Source organism: Peromyscus leucopus, chromosome 16_21, assembly GCF_004664715.2.
Source record: "Peromyscus leucopus breed LL Stock chromosome 16_21, UCI_PerLeu_2.1, whole genome shotgun sequence".
Classification (NCBI taxonomy): Eukaryota; Metazoa; Chordata; class Mammalia; order Rodentia; family Cricetidae; genus Peromyscus; species Peromyscus leucopus.
This window is the reverse complement of record NC_051084.1, coordinates 69131642-69153570: the sequence shown is the minus strand read 5'-3', so window position 1 is coordinate 69153570 and position 21929 is coordinate 69131642. Positions and strand designations below refer to the sequence as shown.

The 21929-nt window shown below is 40.7% G+C and overlaps 1 protein-coding gene across 4 annotated transcripts in view; it reads left to right on the top strand.

Annotated features, from left to right (window-relative positions):
- Positions 1-21163, top strand: part of Spats1 (spermatogenesis associated serine rich 1) — a 38611-nt gene extending 17448 nt beyond the window's left edge. For 2 of the 4 annotated variants that reach the window (XM_037199585.1, XM_028890706.2), the window contains exons 6-8: positions 2849-2969; positions 4443-4505; positions 13443-14039. In XM_037199585.1, the coding sequence (XP_037055480.1) occupies positions 2849-2969; positions 4443-4505; positions 13443-13755 (497 nt within the window). In that variant the 3' untranslated portion in view covers positions 13756-14039. Of the gene's footprint in view, positions 1-2848; positions 2970-4442; positions 4506-13442; positions 14040-20876 lie in introns of those variants that run through there. The other 2 variants (XM_037199586.1, XM_037199587.1) reach the window with 2 other exon arrangements.
- Positions 21164-21929: the final 766 nt, after the last annotated feature.

Here is a 21929-nt window from a genome sequence, read left to right as displayed (position 1 = left end):
GGACCCAAGTTCAGATTCCCAGCACCCACACAAAAGCGAGGTGCAATGGTCATTTCCTGTAACCCCGGAACTGGGGAAGCTGAGACAGGAGGACCCGTGAGAGACTGAGTAAAAAAATAAGGTGGAGAGCAATTGAGGAAAACATCCAGCACTGATGTTTGGCATCCACGTGCGAGACCACACATGCATATTGTGCACCTATGTGCACTCATGTGCACATATACAAACACATACATGTACGTATACTACACACCCAAGTACATTTAGAAAGGGAAATGTATGACATTTAATTGAGATCCAGAATGTATACAGTTTACTTTTTCCTCACTCAAATATTTTACTGTTTTTGTTATTTAGAATTGAAGCAAGAGTGTTATACAGATGGACCACCATGATAAGCAGAACTTGATGAGTTTAGCAAATACCTAACGTTCAATACCTAGTGATAATTACTTTCCTGTTTTGAAAATATAAATCATGGAATAACATGGTGCTCAGTTGGTAGAGTGCTTGCCTAGCATGGACCATGCCCTGGCTCTATTTCCTGCACTGCACACATCAGATGTGGTAGCACATGCCTGTAATTTCAGCAGTTGGGAGATGTCGTCATCAGGATTAGGCGTTAGAGGTCATCTTCAGCTACACAGTGAGTTCGAGGGCAGCCTGGGACACATGAAGCTCTGTCCCCAGACAAACAGAGTTCCACCCAGAACATCAGATTAGTGCATGGCTCAGTCTTCGTTAGAGAAACTTCTCGAAATGAAAGGAAGTTAACACACAGACCCACGACTGGACAAGGCGCAGAGAGAGAGAGACTTGGGAGTGATCAGGTCTGAATGGGGTGTCTGTATCATGCTCCCCATCTCAAGGCTCAGTGATATATGCAGGAGAAGAGGCAGAAAAACTGTAAGAGCCAGAGGTGGTGGATGTCTCCAAAAGGAAGCATGTTCCTGACACTACAGGGCAGAAGCACATATGAACTTACAGAAGACTAGGCAGCATGCACGTGACCTGCACAAGCTCAAGCCAGACAAGGACCCCAGCACGGAGGTGGGCATAATTCCCACCCTCACCAAGAAGCTGCCTGAAACTGGTGGCTGGGAGAGGGGAAATCAGTTTTCTTCAATGGAGTGACAGTGGGCGTATCAGCCACATGCCAGGGCAGGCCCATGCTCAGGAGTGCTTAGCCAACACAAATTAGATTTCTCTCTCTCTCTCTCTCTCTCTCTCTCTCTCTCTCTCTCTCTCTCTCTCTCTCTCTCTCCCTCCCTCCTCCCTCCCTCCCTCCCTCCCTCCCTCCTCTCTCTCTCTCTCTCTCTCTCTCTCTCTCTCTCTGTGTGTGTGTTTAAGAGAAAGACATTACATGAAGTTAGGGAGAATCTAGAAGGAGTTGGGGGAGGGGAAAGAATATGATTAAAATATATTGTTTAAAATTCTTAAAGAATAAATAAAAACATTGAAAAAAATCAAGGGGCTGGAGAGATGGCTCAATGGTTAGGAGCACTGGTTACTCTTTCAGAGGACCTGGGTTTGTCCCTCAACACCCACATGGTGGCTCACAGCCATCTGTAACTCTAGTCCCAGAGGATCTGACTCTCTCATGGCCTCTGAGGGCATTGCACACACTGGTACATAGACAGACACGCAGGCAAAACACTCATATACACAAAATAATAAAATGTTAAAAGATCAAAACAAAAGCTACATGTCTTGCATGTCCAACAAAACCAACCAACGAATCAAACAAACAAACAAACAAACAAACAAAAACCTACCAAGCAAGCAAATGTGTATAGTTGTTTTTTTTTTCTTTTTGTTTTGTTTTTGTTTTTTTTTTTGACAGAGTTTCTCTGTGTGGCCCTGGCTGTCCTAGAACTCACTCTGGAGTGCTCGGATTAAAGGCATGACCACCACTATCTGGCTTGTGTGTAACGTTTTATAATCTATAATGATAGAATACTTTTTCTGTTCGTTTAGGGTTTTTGGAGACAGGGTTTCTCTGTGTAGCCCTGACTGTTCTAGAACTCACTCTGTAGGCCAGGCTGGCCTCGAACTCACAGAGATTTGCCTGCCTCTGCTTCTGAGCTGGGCTTAAAAGCATTCGCCCGACTCCTTTGCATTTTTTTTACGGTGCTGGGAATTGAACCTACATGCTAGCTGCATGAGCTAGATTCCCAGCCCTCCATGTTTTTTTAAAAAATTTTAAGTTATTATTTGAAAATTTCACACACGCACATGGTGTGTTTTGGCCATACCTTCCCCTCACTCCCCACCTCCAATCCTCTTGGACCTCCATTATATCTTCTTCCCAACCTTTTTTTAAAAAGTTAAAAAAAAATTTAGCTATTTTTTAACCTTCAACTGGGGCTGCCCATATGTGTGAGGTCATCCACGGGTGTGGGGAACCGCCAGAGGCCATACTCTTAAATAAAAGTGACTCTCCCTCTTCCTGCAGCTATCTGCTTCCAATAGGTCCTCAGCTCTAAGGCCTCAAGCTGCTCCGACTCATGTGAAATTTTAACTGGCCTGATCTTGTGCAGATGTTGCCAGCTGCTGTGAGTGCATGAGCCACAGCCATACCACCTCCAGGGGACGGTATTTCACAACCTTCCTCCTACCCTCTGGCTCTGACCTTCTTTCCACTCCCGCTTCCCCAGCCCTCCATGTTTTACAATGGTCATGTCTGATAACCCAGTGCAGTGAACTCAACTTTCCTAAGGCAGGGTAACGAGAACTCCGTCTCTCAATAAACACGAAGATACTTGACGTTCACTGTCTTGTTGCTTGCTCACAGCAAAAGGGCATTGGCTTCTGCCTTCCATGTGATGTTTTCAAACGTTTCCCACAGATATTGATCCCAGAAATGGAATTCCAAAGTTAACACCAGGGGATAATCCGTACATGCTCCCAGAGCAGAGTAAAGAGTTCTTCAAAGCAGGGGCAACTCTTCCACCTGTCAACTTTTCACTGTGAGTGCATACTTGTTCCAGAGGAACTTTAGGGACTGTAAAGGGATCGAGTCTCTTCTGCTGTATGTAAATTATTGTTGTTATTTATGTATTTATGTATTTTGATGTGTGTTATAAGCAACTATTTGTGCAAGCATGCACACTCACATGTGTGTGTGGCGGCCAGAGGACATTGAATATTTTCCTCTGCTGTCCCCACCTTATGCTTTTAGACTAGCCCTCTCTGACTGAACCCAAAGCTGGACATTTTGGCCAGGCCAGCTGGCCAGTGATCTCCTGGGATCTGCCTGTCTCTGCCCCCTAACACTGGGGTCACACGCACACACAATTGTGCCTGGCTTTTATGTGGGTTCTGGGTATTTGAAACTCAGGTCCTGTTGCTTTTGTAGCAAGTCTCATACCCACTGAACCATCTCCCTAGTCCTTGCATAGAAATTATTTTTGAAGGGGTGGATCACATAAGATGTGATAGAGTGAAAAATTCGTTAAAAAGTTCTTATTTAGTTCATTTGTGCCTATACACACTGTGGAATTGACAGGATAAGAGATACAAGAAGGACTGGGATATAGCTTACTGGTGGTGCGGACATAGGCAAGGCCTTCATTTCAACTCCCAATACAACAAAAAGGACACTCTACTTTAAAGAAGCTATCTATCTATCTATCTATCTATCTATCTATCTATCTATCTATCTATACATATGTATATATGTATGTATGTATAGTGCATCACTGGGTGGGGGAAGGAAGAGGAACAGTGGGGAGGGAGGGGGCAAGAAGGGGAATAGAGAGTTGAATATGAGCCAACTCCAATGATACACATGTATAGAAATGTCTTTTTTTTTTTTTTTTTTTTTTTTTTTTTTTTTTTTTTGGTTTTTCGAGACAGAGTTTCTCTGTGTAGCTTTGCGCCTTTCCTGGAACTCACTTTGGAGACCAGGCTGGCCTCGAACTCACAGAGATCTGCCTGCCTCTGCCTCCCAAGTGCTGGGATTAAAGGCGTGCGCCACCATCGCCTGGCTAGAAATGTCTTGAAACCCATTATACTGTACTTTTAAAAGCTGATAGAACAAGAAAGAAGTAGTTGTTTATTGGTCTGATTTCTATTACCACATACTTGAAGGCTTCGGAGCTTTCCTACCCAGTCTGACTGTTAGTGACTAGTACACAGCATGGCGTTAAATGTGGAGGTGAACTTGGGAAAATACGATCAAAGAGAAGAGTCATCCAACTAAAAGGAAAACAGTAGTTATATTATATTGAAAATAGCTAGAAAACCAGTCACCCGAGAGTCAATGATCTTGATGAAACACAACAAAAAAATTAAACATTATTCCCTGTCCAGTTTTGAAGCCCACATGTGACAACTGATACCAGAAAGTAGGTATCATAGTTTGGGAATGATGATGTGTTGCTCTCCATGCTTAAAGTGGTCATTGCCATTTTATGGTTGTTTTTATTGTTCTCTTTCAGGGTTCCTTATGAGAAAAAATTCGATACATTTATCCCATTGGAGCCACTTCCACAAATTCCCAAGTGAGTTTCCTCACCAAGTTTCTATGATACTATCTCTGAGAAAATGACATCCTTTTCTCCCATGGAGGAGCCTGTAGAACGTCGAACCATGGGGACCCTTTGTGTCCCAGCAGCGGGGGCAGTGCAGTATATAAGATGGACACAGAGGTCAAGTGTCCGTGGCATCTGGCAAGGAGAGGGGGACAAATTCTACACAGGACACTAGCTAACTGCCAGATGCCACTGTGTGCTTGAGTATGCATGGGAGGGGAGTCAACATGGAGCAAAGGGGCTGATAACACCCCGTTTCCAGAGTATTATCATAACATTTGAGTGTTCTGGGAGAGAAAAACACATGTTTAATGATTGTAACTGGGAACTCAGTTAGAGCTTCAAAACCAAAGAGAAACCCAATAGAACACCCCTATATTTAAGGGAAGGACAATCTCTCTGTTTTTATACTAAGATTAAAAAAAAAAAGATATGCGTGCATGGAGGCACACATGCCATGTGTGAGGGAATTGGTTCTTTCCTGCTATGTATAGGGTCTCGAGGACTGAACTCAGATTTTCATGCTTGGCAGCAGAGGTCGTTACTTACTGAGCCATCAGTGGCCCGAATTTCATGCTTATAGAATTAAATATTTTTTAAATTAAAAATTATGTGTGTGGGTGTTTTGCCTGCATGTATATCTGTGTACCATGTGTGTGCCCAGTACCCAGTGATACCAGAAGAGGGTTTTGAATTCCTTAGAACTGAATTTCAAGCCACTATGTGGGTGCTGGGAATCAAAGCAGGGTCTTCTGCAAGAGCAGCCAGTGTTAACTACTGTGAACCATCTCTCCAGCCCTGATTTCACACTTTTGCTCTGCCCCAGTCTGAACCTCATACATTTACCTCTCCTCACTCTCTCTTTTCGAATATAGTCTCATGTAAGTATGGTGAGGTAGGCACATGTTCCCGAGTCTCACATGTCGAGATTCCGTGGGAGTACCCAACCTCAGAGCTCGGTGGAAATAAAAACCTTTGATTCTAAACTTGGCACCTCTAATGCCTTCATTATACTTCATTATTCCTTATAACATATAATTAGGCTCCTCATGTCTGTACTTTCTTTTTTATAAACGCTATTCTAGAATACTCAAAATACCAGCAACTGCCTAATCTTACCATTCTACCCAACTATTTTAGTTTTTTGTAAATATATGCAAATATATCTGTATGTATAAATCATAAAATACCAAGCAGTTTGGTTTTTCTAACCTATTACATTGTATTTATTTTGGTTTTTCCAGACATGGTTTCTCTGTATAGCCCTGGCTGTCCTGGATCTCACTTTGTAGACCAGGCTGTCCTGGAACTCACAGAGATCTGCTTGCCTTGCCTCCCGAGTGCTGGGATTGTACTTTCAAAGAACAAACCACTGTAGACTAGGTGCTTGTTTGTACTGAGGGCAATCTACAAATCAGGAGACAAAAGGGCTCCCATTTCAGGAGCTGTTGCTGGAAATACTACTTACTGTTTCTTAGATTTAGTCCCCTACTCCCTCAGGACACAAGTAGTCGAAAATCTTTTTTTTTTTTTTAATGTTTTATAAAATCTTTATTGACAAATAATTTACATAGTATACAATTTGCCTCTTTGCACAATTTGATAGACTTTAGTTCAGCATCCTCATAGGCCCATGACACCATCACCACTTTCTATTTTAGAACATTGCTGTCTTCAATTTCATACACACATATAATGTATGGTGATTACATTCCACCTTATTTTTTTAAATGAATATAGTATTTGCAATTGTAACCATTTTTAAGTTCACAATTCAGTGGCATAAATTACATTCAAGATATTAATTACACTCATTATATTAATTAATTACACGCATGATATTAATTACATTTGTGGTATTCATTGATTACATTCTCCGTATTCATTCAATATCTATATTTATGATATGATTTATTACATTCATGATATTATGCCTTGATACTACTGTCCGTTTGTGGGGTTTTTCCATCACACAAAACAGAAACTCTGTACTTAGGAAATCATTGCTCTATATTCCTTTCTTCTCCATCTTGAGATAACATCTAATCTTTCTGTCTCTATGAATTTGTATATTTCATATATTTCATGTAATACCATTCTATAGTATTTGTCCTTTTTTGAATGTAAAAACATTTTATGTACAACTGCAGGAGAAATAATACACAGATATTTTGAACATAAAAACAGGTTATAATTTAAAAGTTCAGGGTTATTTGAAACAGGAAAATATTTTCTCTGTAGAAAATAAATATGATAACATTTCCTAATAAGCCCTTTTAAGCCAAATAATAGCTGAATTATACATATAAATATTGATTAGATTCTGGGATACAGAAGAAACCTATCTTCATCTGTTCAGAGAGCTATGTTTTACTTAAGTTGTGTAAGTGAGATTCCTATTCTTATTCCTCTTCACTGTTTGATTTACATCAGACATTTTTCTATAGGCTAATTCATACTCTAAAAAAATTTTATCCTCCCCTCCTGAAAGTATATCCAGCATATTCTTTCATCAGATTGATCTAGTATAAATTCTTATCCTAATAGTTAAATACTTTTCTCTGCTGAGTAGTACTCCAGTGTGTATATGTACCACATTTTCTTAATCCATTCTTCAATTGACGGGCATCTAGGTTGTTTCTAGTTTCTGGCTATTATGAATAATGTTGCTATGAACATAGTTGAGCATGTATCTTTGTGGTATGATTGAGCATTCCTTGGGTATATATCTAAGAGTGGTATGGCTAGGTCTTGAGGAAGATCAATTACCAATTTTCTGAGAAACTGCCATACTGATTTCCACAGTGGTTGTACAAGTTTGCATTCCTACCAACAGTGGAGGAGTGTTCCCTTTGCTCCACATCCTCTTGAACATAGACCGTCATTAGTGTTTTTGATCATAGCCATTCTGACAGGTGTAAGGTGGTATCTCAGAGTCATTTTGATTTGTATTTCTCTGATGACTAAGGATGTTGAGCATTTCCTTAAATGTCTTTCAGCCATTTGAGATTCTTCTTTTGAGAATTCTCTGTTTAAGTCTGTAGCCCATTTTTTAAATTGGATTGGTCAGTATTTTGATGTCTAGTTTCTTGAGTTCTTTATATACTTTGGAGATCAGTCTTCTGTCAGATGTGGGGTTGGTGAAGATCTTTTCCCATTCTGTAGGCTGTCTTTTTGTCTTATTGACTGTGTCTTTTGCCCTACCCAAGCTTTCAGTTTCAAGAGGTCCCATTGATTGACTGTTGCTCTCAGTGTCTGTGCTACTGGTGTTATATTTAGGAAGTGGTCTCCTGTGCCAATGCATTCAAGAGTACTTCCTACTTTCTCTTCTATCAAGTTCAGTGTAACTGGATTTATGCTGAGGTCTTTGATCTACTTGGACTTGAGTTTTGTGCATGGTGACAGAATGGATCTATTTGCAATCTTCTATATGTTGACATCCAGTTATGCCAGCACCACTTGTTGAAGACACTTTCTTTTTTTCCATTGTATAGTTTTGGCTTCTTTGTCAAAAATCAGGTGTTTATATGTGTGTGGATTAATGTCAGGGTCTTCAATTTGATTCTATTGGTCTGTATGTTGGTTTTTATACCAGTACCAAGCTGTTTTTATTACCATAGCTCTATAGTAGAGCTTGAGATCAGGGATGGTGATGCCTCCAGGGGTTGCTTTATTATACAGGATTCTTTTAGCTATCCTGGGTCTTTTGTTTTTCCATATGAAGTTGAGTATTGTTCTTTCCAAGTCTGTGAAGAATTGTGTTGGCATTTTGATGGGGATTGCATTGAATCTGTAGATTGCTTTTGATAAGATTGCCATTTTTACTATGTTAATCCTACCTATCCATGAGCATGGGAGATTTTTCCATTTTCTGATATCTTCTTCAATTTCTTTCTTCAGAGACTTAAAGTTTTTTTTTTTTTTTTGGTTTTTCGAGACAGGGTTTCTCTGTGTAGCTTTGCGCCTTTCCTGGATCTCGCTCTGTAGACCAGGCTGGCCTCGAACTCACAAAGATCCGCCTGGCTCTGCCTCCCGAGTGCTGGGATTAAAGGCGTGCACCACCCTCGCCCGGAGACTTAAAGTTCTTATCATACAGGTCCTTCACTTGTTTAGTTAGTGTTACCCCAAGGTATTTTATATTACTTGTGGCTATTGTAAAGGGTGATGTTTCTCTGACTTCTTTCTCAGCCCTTTTATCATTTATATTAGGGCTACTGATTTTTTTGAGTTGATCTTGTACCCTGCCACTTTACTGAAGGAGTTTATCAGCTGTAGGAGTTCCCTGGTAGAATTTTTGGGGTCACTTATGTATACTATCATATTGTCTGCAAATAGTGGAAATTTGACTTCTTCCTTTGCAATTTCTATCCCTTTGATCTTTTGTTGTCTTATTGCTCTAGCTAATACTATATTGAAATTGTGTCTCTATGCAGTTGAAAATCTTATCTAGAGACTATTGGTTTTTTTTCCCTCTTCTTTGACAGGGTCTCATGTAGATCAGGCTGACCTTAAACTCACTATGTAGCCAAGGATGACCTTGCATTTTCAGTTGTGAGCCTAGCCTTTAACAGCTGAGCCATCTCTCCAGCCTGACCTTGAATTTTTGGTCTTCCTGCTTGCACCTTCCAAGTGCTGGGGTTACAGACATTGTCATACCTGGTTTATGTGGTGCTGCGGATCAAGCCACAGTGCATGCTAAAACAGCACTCTACCAACTGAGCTACACCTCCTTCTGTCACTGGTACTTTTTTTTGGTTTTGGTTTTTCGAGTCAGGGTTTCTCTGTGCAGCCTTGACTGTCCTGGAACTCTCTTTGTAGACCAGGATGGTCTCACACTCACAGAGACCCACCTGCCTCTGTCTCCTGAGTGCTGGGATTATGCACCACCATACCTGGCTTAACATTTTTAATTTCTAGAAGTTCTGTGTGACTTTTTACATTATTTATTGTGTGTATGTATGTGTGGGTCCTGGGGATGGAACTTGGGCTGTCACAGTTGTTAAAGGCAAGTGCCCTTATCGACTGAGCTATCTGACTGGCTCCCCATCTGATTTTTTATATCTTTTATTGATTCACTTGTTTTCCTTAAATACTTCAGAATAGTTATCATAGTTGTGTTGGTATTTTTGTTCGATAAATGATTTCTGTCATTGCTGGGTCTGTTGTTACTGACTGATTTTTTCATCTTATTATTGATCACAGTTTCCTGATTCTTGGCAAGACTAGTAATTTTTGTTTGGATATAGAACATTGTGATTTTATGGTGTTCAGTATCTGGGTTTTGTTATCTTTTAAAGAATGTTCATCTCTATTCTGACAATCATTTGCAATTTGGTATGATATTTTGATATTTAGTTTTTGAAGTGGTGATGCTTTTGAGTATGTTTTGACTATTGTTAGGACTTTTCTAAGGATAGTTTAGAGTAACTAACCATTCCCTTTGGAGTCTCTACAAAATGCTTGGAGTAATCAATGAAGAGTCTTCAACTTAGTTGGTGGGATATAGAAGGATTTTTCAGTCTTCTGTGAAAGATGGAAAGAATTCAGCTCATATCTTAGAGGGTTTATTCAGCTTATACTTCCATATCACTGTTCATCACCAAAGGAAGTCAGGGCAAAATCATGGAGGCAGGAGCTGATGCAGAGGCCATGGAGGGGAGCTGTTTACTGGCTTGCTCAGTTTGCTTTCTTATAGAACCCAGGACCACTGGCCTAGGGATGGCACCAACAAGAATGCCCTGGGGGCCCTCCCCTATCAGTCACCAATTAAGAAAATACCTTACAGGCCTGCCTACAACCAATCTTATGAAGACATCTTCTTAATTGAGGTTCCCTGTTCTCCGATGATGTTTGCTTGTGTCAAGTTGACATAAAACTATCCAGCACAGCTCACAATAGACTAATTTATTGTTCTATGGCATCCTGCCCTATGCATGCATGTCCTAACATCCAGCAAAGCTCAAGGGGACTGCTGCATACATTTTGGAAGCTCATTTTCTATGCAGCTCCTCCTTCCCACAGCTTTGCCCTGCTGTTTCTGTACCTTGCAGCTTCTCTAATGACTTATCTCTGGCTTGTTGAGAACATTGTGCTTTTGTCTGCTTGGATTGTCTATTTCAATTATGAAACAAAATTTGCAGGTGGCCTTTTATTTCCCATGTCATTGGATGAATGGGTTTTATACAATTGCATTACTCTCATTATCCACATCTATAAATATTAAGATTACACTTCTCATTCTGTTTCATTTGCATTTAGCTGATATATCTTGTCATTCTTTTGCTTTTGAATCACTTTGTATTTAGGTCTGCCTTTTTAAATATATATATTTACATATATATTTAAAATACTTATTTATATATAATTTACTTATTTCATCTGTGCGTGCATATGTGTGTGTGCGCGCGCGCGTGCGTGTGCTTATATTTGAACGTGTACATGTGAAGATTAGAAGTCAACCTTAGGTGTTGGCCATATTTTTATTTTGAGACAGGGGCTCTCTACTGCCCTGTAGTTTGCTGATTGGGCTAGGCTGGCTGGCCTAGTGGCTAGCCACTAGGATCTGCCTCTATCTGCCTCCCCAGTGCTGGGATTACAAGTAGACACCACCACATCCTGCTTTGTTATGTGGGTTCTGAGGATTGAACTCAGGTCCTTGTGGCTGCATGGCAATCACTTTACTATTGTGAGATATCTATCTATCTATCTATCTATCTATCTATCTATCTGTCTATCATCTATATCCTTTAAAAGTTTATGTGTCAGAAAAAAAGAACTAGAACCAATAAAGACAAGTAGCCCTAGTGATCCAGCTCTCAGAATGCCTCTGTTGAAGTTTCCTCAAAATTCTGTATCCAGAACAACTTCAAAGCTGCTGGCTGAGATGGTCTAGCCTCGTAGACTATCCAGTCAGAACTTCAGATAAGCCCATTACATAGAGACTGGACAAGCCAGCTTTCCCAGGACTTGACCATTATCCCAATTTTCTCAGGGTTCCCTAAAGATGCTGTCACTCCCAGATAGCAGGAAGCAGTCTACACAAACCCACATTCCCAAGAGGTGGAGTGGTTAGTTTTTGGTCATGCAATGGATTGTGGATGTTTATCATTGTTTAGAGGGGGGGTTGGTTACCAGTTGCTGGTCATGGTCAGATAAGAAGCTGAACAAAGGAGATTAAATTCAAGGATCTCCTTCTAAAAGGAAAAAGGGGGTTATAATACAGAAATGCTAGGATAAGAGGGTGGATTGTTGAGTCTGCTTTTGAACTTGTCTCAAATATTTTACATTAGTATGAGTTTTTGTATATTGATACAAATTTAAGGTTATTTTTGTTATACTGTATGTATGTTTCTACTCTTGTTTAAAGTATTGTACATATGCAGCTCATTTAAAAAGGTAATGTAAATTTCTAGTCCTTCAAACTTATTATTACAAACTATTTAGGATAATTAGAGAAATATAGGTTAGTAGTTAGTCATCTAACAATCAAATTTGTGACCATGTTAGGTATATTTTCAAGGTCAAATAGATATATTTTCTATAGACATATGGTCTTCAAACACTTCATAGACCTGCAGAATATGGCATTTAAGATGTTTTAATAATAGAAGGCTTTTCATGACAATGAGACATGTCTGCTCCTGGCAGCACCAATTTACTTAAAAAAGGATGATGGGCATCAAAGAACCTCCATATAGAGTTTGAATTCTTTGTGGCAAAAGCTAGCCATTTGGGCAAGAAATTGCCCTTGACTCAAATGCTGACAATATGCTGTCCAAATTGGACAAGCAGGGCACAAAAGAAGGCAGCTGCTGAACTTTGCCAAGACAAGGTAGGACAGTCCTTCAAAATTCCTGCTTCACAAGAAAGTCAGATATTCTAGGCGTGTAGGCCAAGGGTGGATGCCCCAACATTACAGAGGGACCTTTCTGTATATGTGACTGACTAGGCACACAGCTGTTTCTGTCATTTCTATAGTTTTGGAAGTTGCTTGTTCTGTACTTCCTGTTTACTCAGGTACTATTATATCCTTCTTGGTTCTCTGATAGGGATTGAAGACTAGATAGTATACAGTTTTCAGTGTTACCAAATTCAGAAAAAAAAAACTTACATAAGAGATAAAAAGTTTATAAGGTTGAGAAACATAACAGCTTAAGTTGTTTATCTAAGATGTTTTTAGGTCTAAAAATACATTTTTAGGATGGTAATACAAGTTACAATAGAAAATGGTTTAGGTATAAAACTTTGGACTCAATATAGGATAGATAATACAATAATGTCTCTGAATTTGCCAAATACATATATGTACTAAACATTGTGAATGTAATTCTTACTTGATAATTGTTCTTATTGTATATAGTTTTACTAGGCTAGAGTTAAAACCTTTCCTTTTTATTTAGACAAAAGAGGGAAATGTTGTGGGATATTTGTGCACTGTGTGAAGAATATTGCTATTGATTGGTTTAATAAAGAGCTGAATAGCCAATAGCTAGGCAGGAAGTATTAGCAGGACTTCTGGGCAGAGAGAGGAAATAGGAGATAGTCAAGGCACAGAGGAGATGTCAATGAGACATGGAGAGAGTTGGATATACAGAATGAAAGAAAGGTAAAAAGCCACATGGTAAAACATAGATTAAAAAAAGCTGGCGAATTTAAGTTGTAAGGGCTAGTGGGACAAGCCGAAGCTAAGGCTGCACTTTTATAATTATCAAGCCTCCATTTCATTATCTGTGAGCTGGTGGCCCAAAGGAAAGTCTGACTACACTTTACTCAATGATCTATCTCCCCAGCCCCCTGATGTGGAGGCCTCCTTAATTTTGTGGGCATGTAGTGCCTTATCTATTGGTGGTGTTTGTAAATTTAACATGGCATACACTCAAACTCATCAGGATTGTGTTTTTCCTCCAGCTTGCCTTTCTGGGAGAAGGAGAAGGCCAACAACTTGAAGAATGAGATCAAAGAAGTCGAGGAGCTGGACAACTGGCAGCCACCACCACCCTTTCTACACAGTTTTTTCTCCTCTGGTAGGTTCAAGAAATCTCAAAAAATGATAAAACCTGGAGTTCAGAAGAACAGTCTTTTGGGAGGCTTCATTTGGAGCTCAGAGATGGCAGAGCCTCTCCTGGAGTGGGTGTTCTGCCTCAAGGGGTCCTCTGGGCAGAGGTCCCCACACCATGCATTGAGCATTGAATGTATTGGTTTAGAGCTGTTGGGCTTGTAAGGGAACACACTCTTTAATGCTGTACCTCTATCCACAGGTGCTTCAAACTTTCCAAGACATCCCTGAGCAGAAATGAGCCCCCAAGCATGCACTGACTGACCTCCAGCCAGCCTCTGCCATTGCTGGGTTTTTCTAGTCTTTGTTTTTGGCATTGTCCTAAACCAGTTATCTGACTCTAGTGAGGGATCACTATGATTTGCCTTGTTTAACTGTCAACTGTGAAAACTTGCAAAATGTGTAGAGAAGTTGCACCAACCATAAAGTAGACACCAGCATATCTTTCATCTAGATTCTACCATCGACAGCATTTATTCCAGTTCTCTCTCCCTCTCCCTTTCTCTCTTACTGGTTTCTGACCCACTTGAGAGCTAGTGATACACATCATAATCCTTTACACCTTCAGACCTCATACCTCAAGTGTGTGTCTCGTGAAGTGGTGGGTATTTTCTACCCAGGGTATGCAAATTTCCAATGCAAGGTATTTGGCACTGACAGTAATTATATACAGTTCACATTTGGTTTTACTCAGATACATTTGTTTTCTCAAGAATGCTCATAGGTCAGTGGTAACAGGTAAATTCCTCAGACTGCTACGACAGAATACTAGAGATTGGATGGTTTATAAACAAAAGGAACTTCCTTTTCATAGTTCTAGAGGCTGGGAAATCCAAGGCCAAGCTGCTGGTGGATTTGGTATTTGGTGAGGCACTGCCTTCTTGCCACTTTCTAAGGGAAAAAGGGTTATTTGGCTCACAGTGCTGGAGGGATCCAGTCAGCCACAGTGGAGAAGACATGGCAGCAGGCAGGGAAGGCACTGTGGTGGGAGCAGGAGGCTGGCTACTCACACTGTACCCACAGTCCAAATGTGAGCAGGAAGAAGGACCAGAGCATAAAGCCAGGAGGTCTGCTCCAGTGACCCACTTTCTTCCCTGATGCTCCCCTCCTAAAGGATCTAATCTCCTCCTTAAAGACCCCTTGAGAAGAGACCAGAATTACCTTTTTTTTTTTTTTTCTCCCGAGACAGGGTTTCTTTGTGTAGCTTTGCGCCTTTCCTGGAGCTCACTCACTTGGTAGCCCAGGCCGGCCTCGAACTCATAGAGATCCGCCTGGCTCTGCCTCCCGAGTGCTGGGATTAAAGGTGTGCGCCACCAACGCCCGGCTTCAGAATTACCTTTTACATGGACAGTTCCCACTAAATTGCTTCCCTTTATACCTTGCACTGTCAACGTCCTATAAAATTTCCTTCCTTCCTTCCTTCCTTCCTTCCTTCCTTCCTTCCTTCCTTCCTTCCTTCCTTCCTTCCTTCCTTCCTTCCTTCCTTCCTTCCTTCCTTAAGACAGGGATTTTCTGTGTTTCCTGGCTGTCCTGGAACTCAACTCTGTAGACCAGGCTGGCCTCCAACTCAGAGATCCATCTGCCTCTGCCTCCCAAGTGCCGGGTGGTGGTGATGCAAGCCTCTAGTCAATTTTCCATGTCTTTGTGTCTGTATTAGTTTCATTTCTTATTGCTGTATCAGATGAAGCAACTTAAGGCTTATTTTGGCTTACAGTTTGAAGGAATATAGTCTTATCATGTCAGGGAAGGTACGGCAACAGTACTATAAAGCAGTTGGTCATATTGTATCTACAACTGGGAAAACAGAGAGAGAGGAGGGAGGAAGAGAGGGAGAGGGAGAGGGAGAGGGAGAGGGAGAGAGAGAGGGAGAGAGAGAGGGAGAGAGAGAGGGAGAGAGAGAGAGAGAGAGAGAGAGAGAGAGAGAGAGAGAGAGAGAGAGAGAAACGCTTGTGCTCAACTGGATTTCTCATTTTTATTTTACCTATGACTCTAGCCCATGGGATGATATTGCTCACATGCAGGGTGGGTTTCTCTCCTCTCTTAAATATCTCTGGAAACATCCTCAGAAACAGACAATCTTCTAAATCTATCACCACAATATGACCAATCACTACAGGGACCAAGTCATATCCAAACTATAGCAACATTAAACTCCACAACTCCATAAAAGATTTATGGACATTCTATAGCATCCCACAGTACTTTCCAAGTTTTTGGTGGGAAGGATTAGTTTGGTTGGACTGTTTCCTTTGACCTTGAACATTTGGCTCCCAAAAGTTAGGTCCGTGGTGGCACTGTTTACAGAATTGACATGGCAAAGTATTTTAGAGTTTTGCTCCCAAGGCCATGCAGCAGCTCTTCAGAGACTCTTCTTGCTTTATTGGACAATCCAGACAATATATTTGAACACATGAACGCCTCCACCTTGACTGAGGAATATGCCAGATATGGGTGGTGCAATTTTTAGTGACCTGATGGGCCAGCTTCCCAGTGGATTTGGAAAAGGATAGGGAAGTCAGAGAGATGGCTGGTGTCCTTCCAATGCAGAGTGATGGTCTGATCTCACACTAAGTATCTGGGAGGCTACTGTTGCCTTGAGTGTCTGTATGCTGAGGCTCCTCCCCGTAAACTCTGTGAGAGACTGGAGTAAAAACAGAGATTTCTGCTAGAAAATGAGGACAGAATGGATGGTTAGAGCAAAACTGCACTAAAATGAGTTCTTTTTAAATGAAATTTCAAATAGAACTCGGAATTCTGTGTTCATATTATCCAGATTCAGCAGCTTAATGTGACCATAAGAGAGAGGACATAGGAGATGGAGGGCCTAAGGGAGCCTTTGGGATGATTTAGCTGTGGGTGAGGGGAGAAAAATGGTCACAGGGAGATAGGGCCCTGTGTAGCCCATAGCCCACCATTGTATAACTAGGAAACAAAACATACCTCCTTCTCATTGGGCACAGCTGGGGGATGTACAAGTAAACTGTTTGTAAGCCAAATCTCAACTCCTATTTACCCATTGCTCAGTAAGCTTCCTATATACCCACAAACATCAATCTGGTACTATTTCCTGAAATAAGAAATTCATGGGTTTTCCAGGAGAAGTTCAACATCTGTAGTTGGACTTTTCTTTGGGCCACCAACCAGCTTCCAGATAAAGACTCCGAAACTTATTATTAATTATGAATGCCAGGCCTTAGCTTAGGCTTGTCTCACTAGCTCTTTTAACTTAATTTAACCTGTTTCTCTTCATCTATGTTTGGCCTCTGGGCTTTTAACCTTTCTTTTGTTTTGTATGTCCTACTTTCCTGCTTCCTCTGTGTCTGTCTGTCTGGCCCTGGTGTCTCTTTTTCTTTCTCCTTTCTTTCTCCCCTGAGCCTAAATTCCTCCTCATATTTATTCTTCCTGCCTGGAATTTCTGCCTATCTCTCCTTCCTTGCTATTGGCCATTCAGCTTTTTACTAGACCAGTCAGGTGCCTTAGGCAGGCAAGGTAAGAAAGCAACCCATCTTTACATAGTTAAACAAATATTTTGCAACAAACATTGGGCAAACTGATTTTAGATGCCTGTGATACACACTGATGAAAAGGGCCTATGATATCGTTGGCATAAAAGTCTGGGGGCTAAGTAGATGCACGTGAAAAAGAAAATCTCTGTGAGACATATGGTTTCGGGGTCTAGTGTTAATGACCAGATTAGGATATTGGTCCCAAACAGAGAATGAATTCAAATGACTCTTGAATCCCTAGGGCCTGAGGAAAAGCAGATTCTCTTTGGGAACACTGTCCCACCTCAGGGCACAGGAAACTCTAGAAATGAGACCCACAGTGATGAACTCAAGAGAAAAAAGAAAAACTACAACTGGAACCACGACATGGAAGGGCTGGTAGCTGAAACTCAAGCCAGATTAGGTGACTCAGACTGTTTTGCAGGGACTGGGGAGATGGCTCCACGGTTAAGGGTGCTTGCTGCTCTTCCAGAAGACAAGAGTACAGTTGTCAGCACCCAAGTCGGGAGGCTCACAACCCCCTGTAACTCCAGCAACTTCTTCTGGCCACATCGGATATCCTCACACGTGTTGCACACACATGCACGCACATATACACATAAATAAAAGATAAATCTTGAAGAATGTTTTGCAATATGGTATTAATTACCATGGCAGGGTGCAAGCAATTCATTTTGCAGTAAAGATACTAGGACAGCAGTTTGCCCAGTGACGGCTAATGAGTAAATGAGAGGAAGGGTCTAGGGATGCCAATCTGGGGGTTGGGGATGGAGCTAGAGAGCTTGTCTTAAATTGAGTACACTTATTTGGGGGAGATTATGAGGACTATGGGTGGTGACAATACTCTTCCTAACTATGCCTTGATGTTGCTGTTGACTTTCATCCCTAATTTTAGTCTTTTTCTGTTTAGTCTCTTGGTGTTAAAAGATAGGTGAGGGCTAGCAACATGGTTCAACAGTAAAAGCACTTACCGAGCAAGCCCAGTGACATGATTTTGATCTCTGGAAGCCACTGTGGAAGGGAAGAACCAACTCCTGGAAATTCTCTTCTGACCTCCACATATATGCTATGGCTGCAGCATCCCTCCCCAGTAATAAATAAAATTGAAAATAGTAAAACAAAACAAAACAAAACAAACAAACAAACAAACAAAAACAACAGGTGAGACAGAAACAGATATTTTAGGTATTTTCCTCAGGTAAGTAAATGTCAATTTAGTCAGATCCAGTTCCAGGTGATTACGGTGGCAAAATGGAGAAAGATGTAGCCTAAAATTCCTTTGTAAGTTAGGAAGACCACTAGAGTCTTTCCAGATTTCCTTTGTAAGTTAGGGAGACCACTAGTGTCTTTCCAAATTTCTGGACTCTCCCAATTGTGTTTCTTGCATGTCAATAGGTATTATGTGAAAAAGGGTTTCTGTGTCAGATCAATTTGGAAGTTCTTTAAAAAAGCAAAGAAGAGCTGGGGAGATGGCTCAGCAGTTAAGAGTGTATACCATTCTTATAGAGGACCTGAGTTTGGTTCCCAGCACCTACCTGCTAGCTCACAACCGTCTGTAATTCCAGTTCTAGGGCATCTAATACACATGCATGCAAAACAATCATGTGCATCAAATAAAAAGAGTAAATCTAAAAAGGAAAAAGAAAAGTATATTATCTTCTAGAGCTGCCATGGCATAAAAAAAGAAAAGTGGGTTCTGGGCTGGAGAGATGGCCCAGCTGTTACAAGCACTGATTTATCTTCTAGAGGACCCAGGTTCTGGTCCCAGCACCCACCCACATGGTGGCTCACAACAGTATGTAACTTCAATTCTAGGGGATCCAAAGCTATCATCTGGCCTCCTTGAGTACTGCACAAATGTGCACAGACATACATGCAGGCAAAACACCCATACACATTAAAAAAAAAAAAAAAAGTAAAAATCTTTGAAAAAAAGAAATGGATTCTCTCTTGACTGCAAAGCAAGAGTTGGAAAACAAGTTGTTCACAGGGTTGGGTCCTTCTTGGAGATTGAGGGGAAGAGTGCATTTCATGCACTCTTACCTCTAGTGCAGCAGTTCTCAACCTGTGGCTCACAACCCTTTGGGGGTCGAGTGACCCTTTCACAGGGGTCACCCAAGACCATCAGAAAACACGGATATTTACATTATGATTCATAACAGTAGCAAAATTAGTTATGAAGTAGCAATGAAAATAATGTTATGGTTGGGGGGTCACAACAGGAAGAACTGTATTTAAAGGGTCGCAGTGTTAGGAGGGTTGAAAACCACTGCTCCCGTGTTTGCTGGCAAAATTAGGTGCTCTTTGTCTTTGAACCATCATCCCCTACAACTGCCTCATTCTCCACATACTGTTTATGTTGTGTATCCAAGTCACTTCTTTTTCTATCAAGCAATATCTGAATGTTATCTTCAACATTTATGGATATTCATTTTATAAGATTGCTTTCAGCCTATTAGCTGTTTCCAGCAAATGGTTATCATAATACATGTACAAACAGTCATGCATGATTCTTGGGTCAGGAGCATGGAAGAGTAGATAACTCAAAATTACAGCTGTGTGCTGTGGGATCCTTCTGTACACAGTGAATGTGTATTGCTCTAATTGGTTAATAATAAAGCTGTTTGGGCCAGTAGCCAGGCAGGACAAAGTTAGGCAGAAAAACCAAACTGCGGGGGGGGGGGGGGGGATGAAGAAGGGCGGGTTGAGAGAGTTTCGAGCCAGATGGAGAATGAGTCAGACATACAAAATTAAATGGGATAGAGGTAAAGGCTATGAGCCTCAGGGCAGTACATGGATTAATAGAAATGGGGTAAGTGGTAAGAGCTAATTAGTAATAAGCCCGAGCTAATGGCTGGACATTTATAATATAAGCCTCTGTGTGGTAATTTGGGAAGTGGCTGCCAGGTATTTGGGAACAGGAAGGACAAAAAGCTCAGCCTCCGTTTACATATGGCACTCCAATGTGCTGCATGTTCATCCACATAAAGCCTGAGAAAGCTTAAAAAGAAGGGGGGGGGGGTTCTAGACATACAAAAATGGAGCCAAGAGCAGCTTCTTAGTTCATGTCTTCCATGTGGGCCACAGTGCAGAGACGTGTCCCCTGGCTGCGCTGCGCTGTGCATCTTGAACTGCACCATGGCTGACCACCAGTCTCACACAAGGCACAGTACAGAGTGCATAGGGGCTTAGGGCTTTTGCTCACACAGACAAAAGGGGTTAAAGATACACAGTAAAGACGATTCAGACAAAAAGGCCTCTAAACAGGTCACAGTGTGTTTGAAAAATATGTGTAGGCTTGGGGAAGAGACGGTCCTATGTTTAAAAAATAATTTAAAAACAATAAAGTCCTTAAAAAAGAAATAGAGTAATAACAAAACTATAAGCCATGTAAAGATGGAAATATACAGAGAGTCTGGATTCTATATTCTATTGTATTTTCTTTAGATTTTGACGATTAATGGGCAAATGGTAACTACTAAGAGACATTTGATTGTAAAAGGTACTAATTAAACCAAACTATGTATTTAAAAAAATCTTGATTCCAAAGTTAAGTCATAAGGTATGTTACTTTGGGGAAGAGGTTATGTTTTTCTTTCCACAGGAATTGAGAGGCTATGGATTCATTCTAGGTTAAAAAAAGTCAGGTTTGATTGAGGAAGACCTCCTGAACTCCTAACTACAAAAAAATATTATGTTTGACTGGCTTATGTACAATGCAGTTTATATTTGTATTAATACAGAGATGTATGTTACCTTTAAAAGTTTATATATTTCCAGAGCAAGAGGATGAGACACCAATGAATATGATGGCCCAGATGATCCAGCATCCAGAACAGCTTCAAGGCTACTGACTAAGATGATCCAGTCCAGTCTCACAGAATACTCCAGTCAGGACTTAACCATAATCCTAAATTTTCTCGGGTTCCCTATAAGATTACCAGCACCCCCAATCAGCCAGAAGTAGCCTAAAAACTACACCTACATACCCCCAAAATGGATTATGGGTGTTTGTCTTTGTTTAGGGGGTTTGGTTACAAATTGTTATGGTCATAGCCAATCTCTGAAAGAAGAAAGCAGGATATGTTACAGAAATGATGGGGAAAAGGATATATTATTATGATGAAAAAAAAAGGGGGGTAGATTATTGAATCTACTTTAATCCAAAAAACAGCTGTTAATCTTACATATTAACACTGGTATGGATTTTAGTTTATTGATAAAAATTTAAAGTTATTTCTGTTATTGTATGTACATTTCTACTTCTGTTTAAGGTATTGTGTTTATACAGCTCAATTAAAAATGTAATGTATAATTAAGAAATACAAATGAATAGTCACCTATAATAGTCAAACTTATAGTCAGGTTAGATATGTTTTCAAGTTATACACAGATATATTTAGATAGATAGTCTTCAAATACTTCAAAGACCTACAGAATATGACATTTAATATGTTTAATAATCTAAGGCTTTTCATGACAGTGAGATATCTGCTCCTGGCAGCACCGGAGTTTACTTTCTTTGTGGCAAAAGTTAGCCACTGGGCAAGACACTGCCCTTGCCTTGACTGTTGACAGTATGCTGTCCAAATTAGATAAGCAGAACACAAAAGGTGACTGCTGAACTTTGCCAAGACAAAGTAGGACAGTACTTCAAAATTCCTGCTTCACAGATAAGTCTGTCAGATATTCTAGGCCTGCAAGCTGAAGATGGATGCCCCAAAGTTAGAGAGAAACCTTGGGTGACTGTCCAGGCAGCCTAACATCTGTCATTAGGTAACATTTCATCCTTTTGGGGTCTTTGATGGAGTTGAAGACTAGATAGTCATAGTT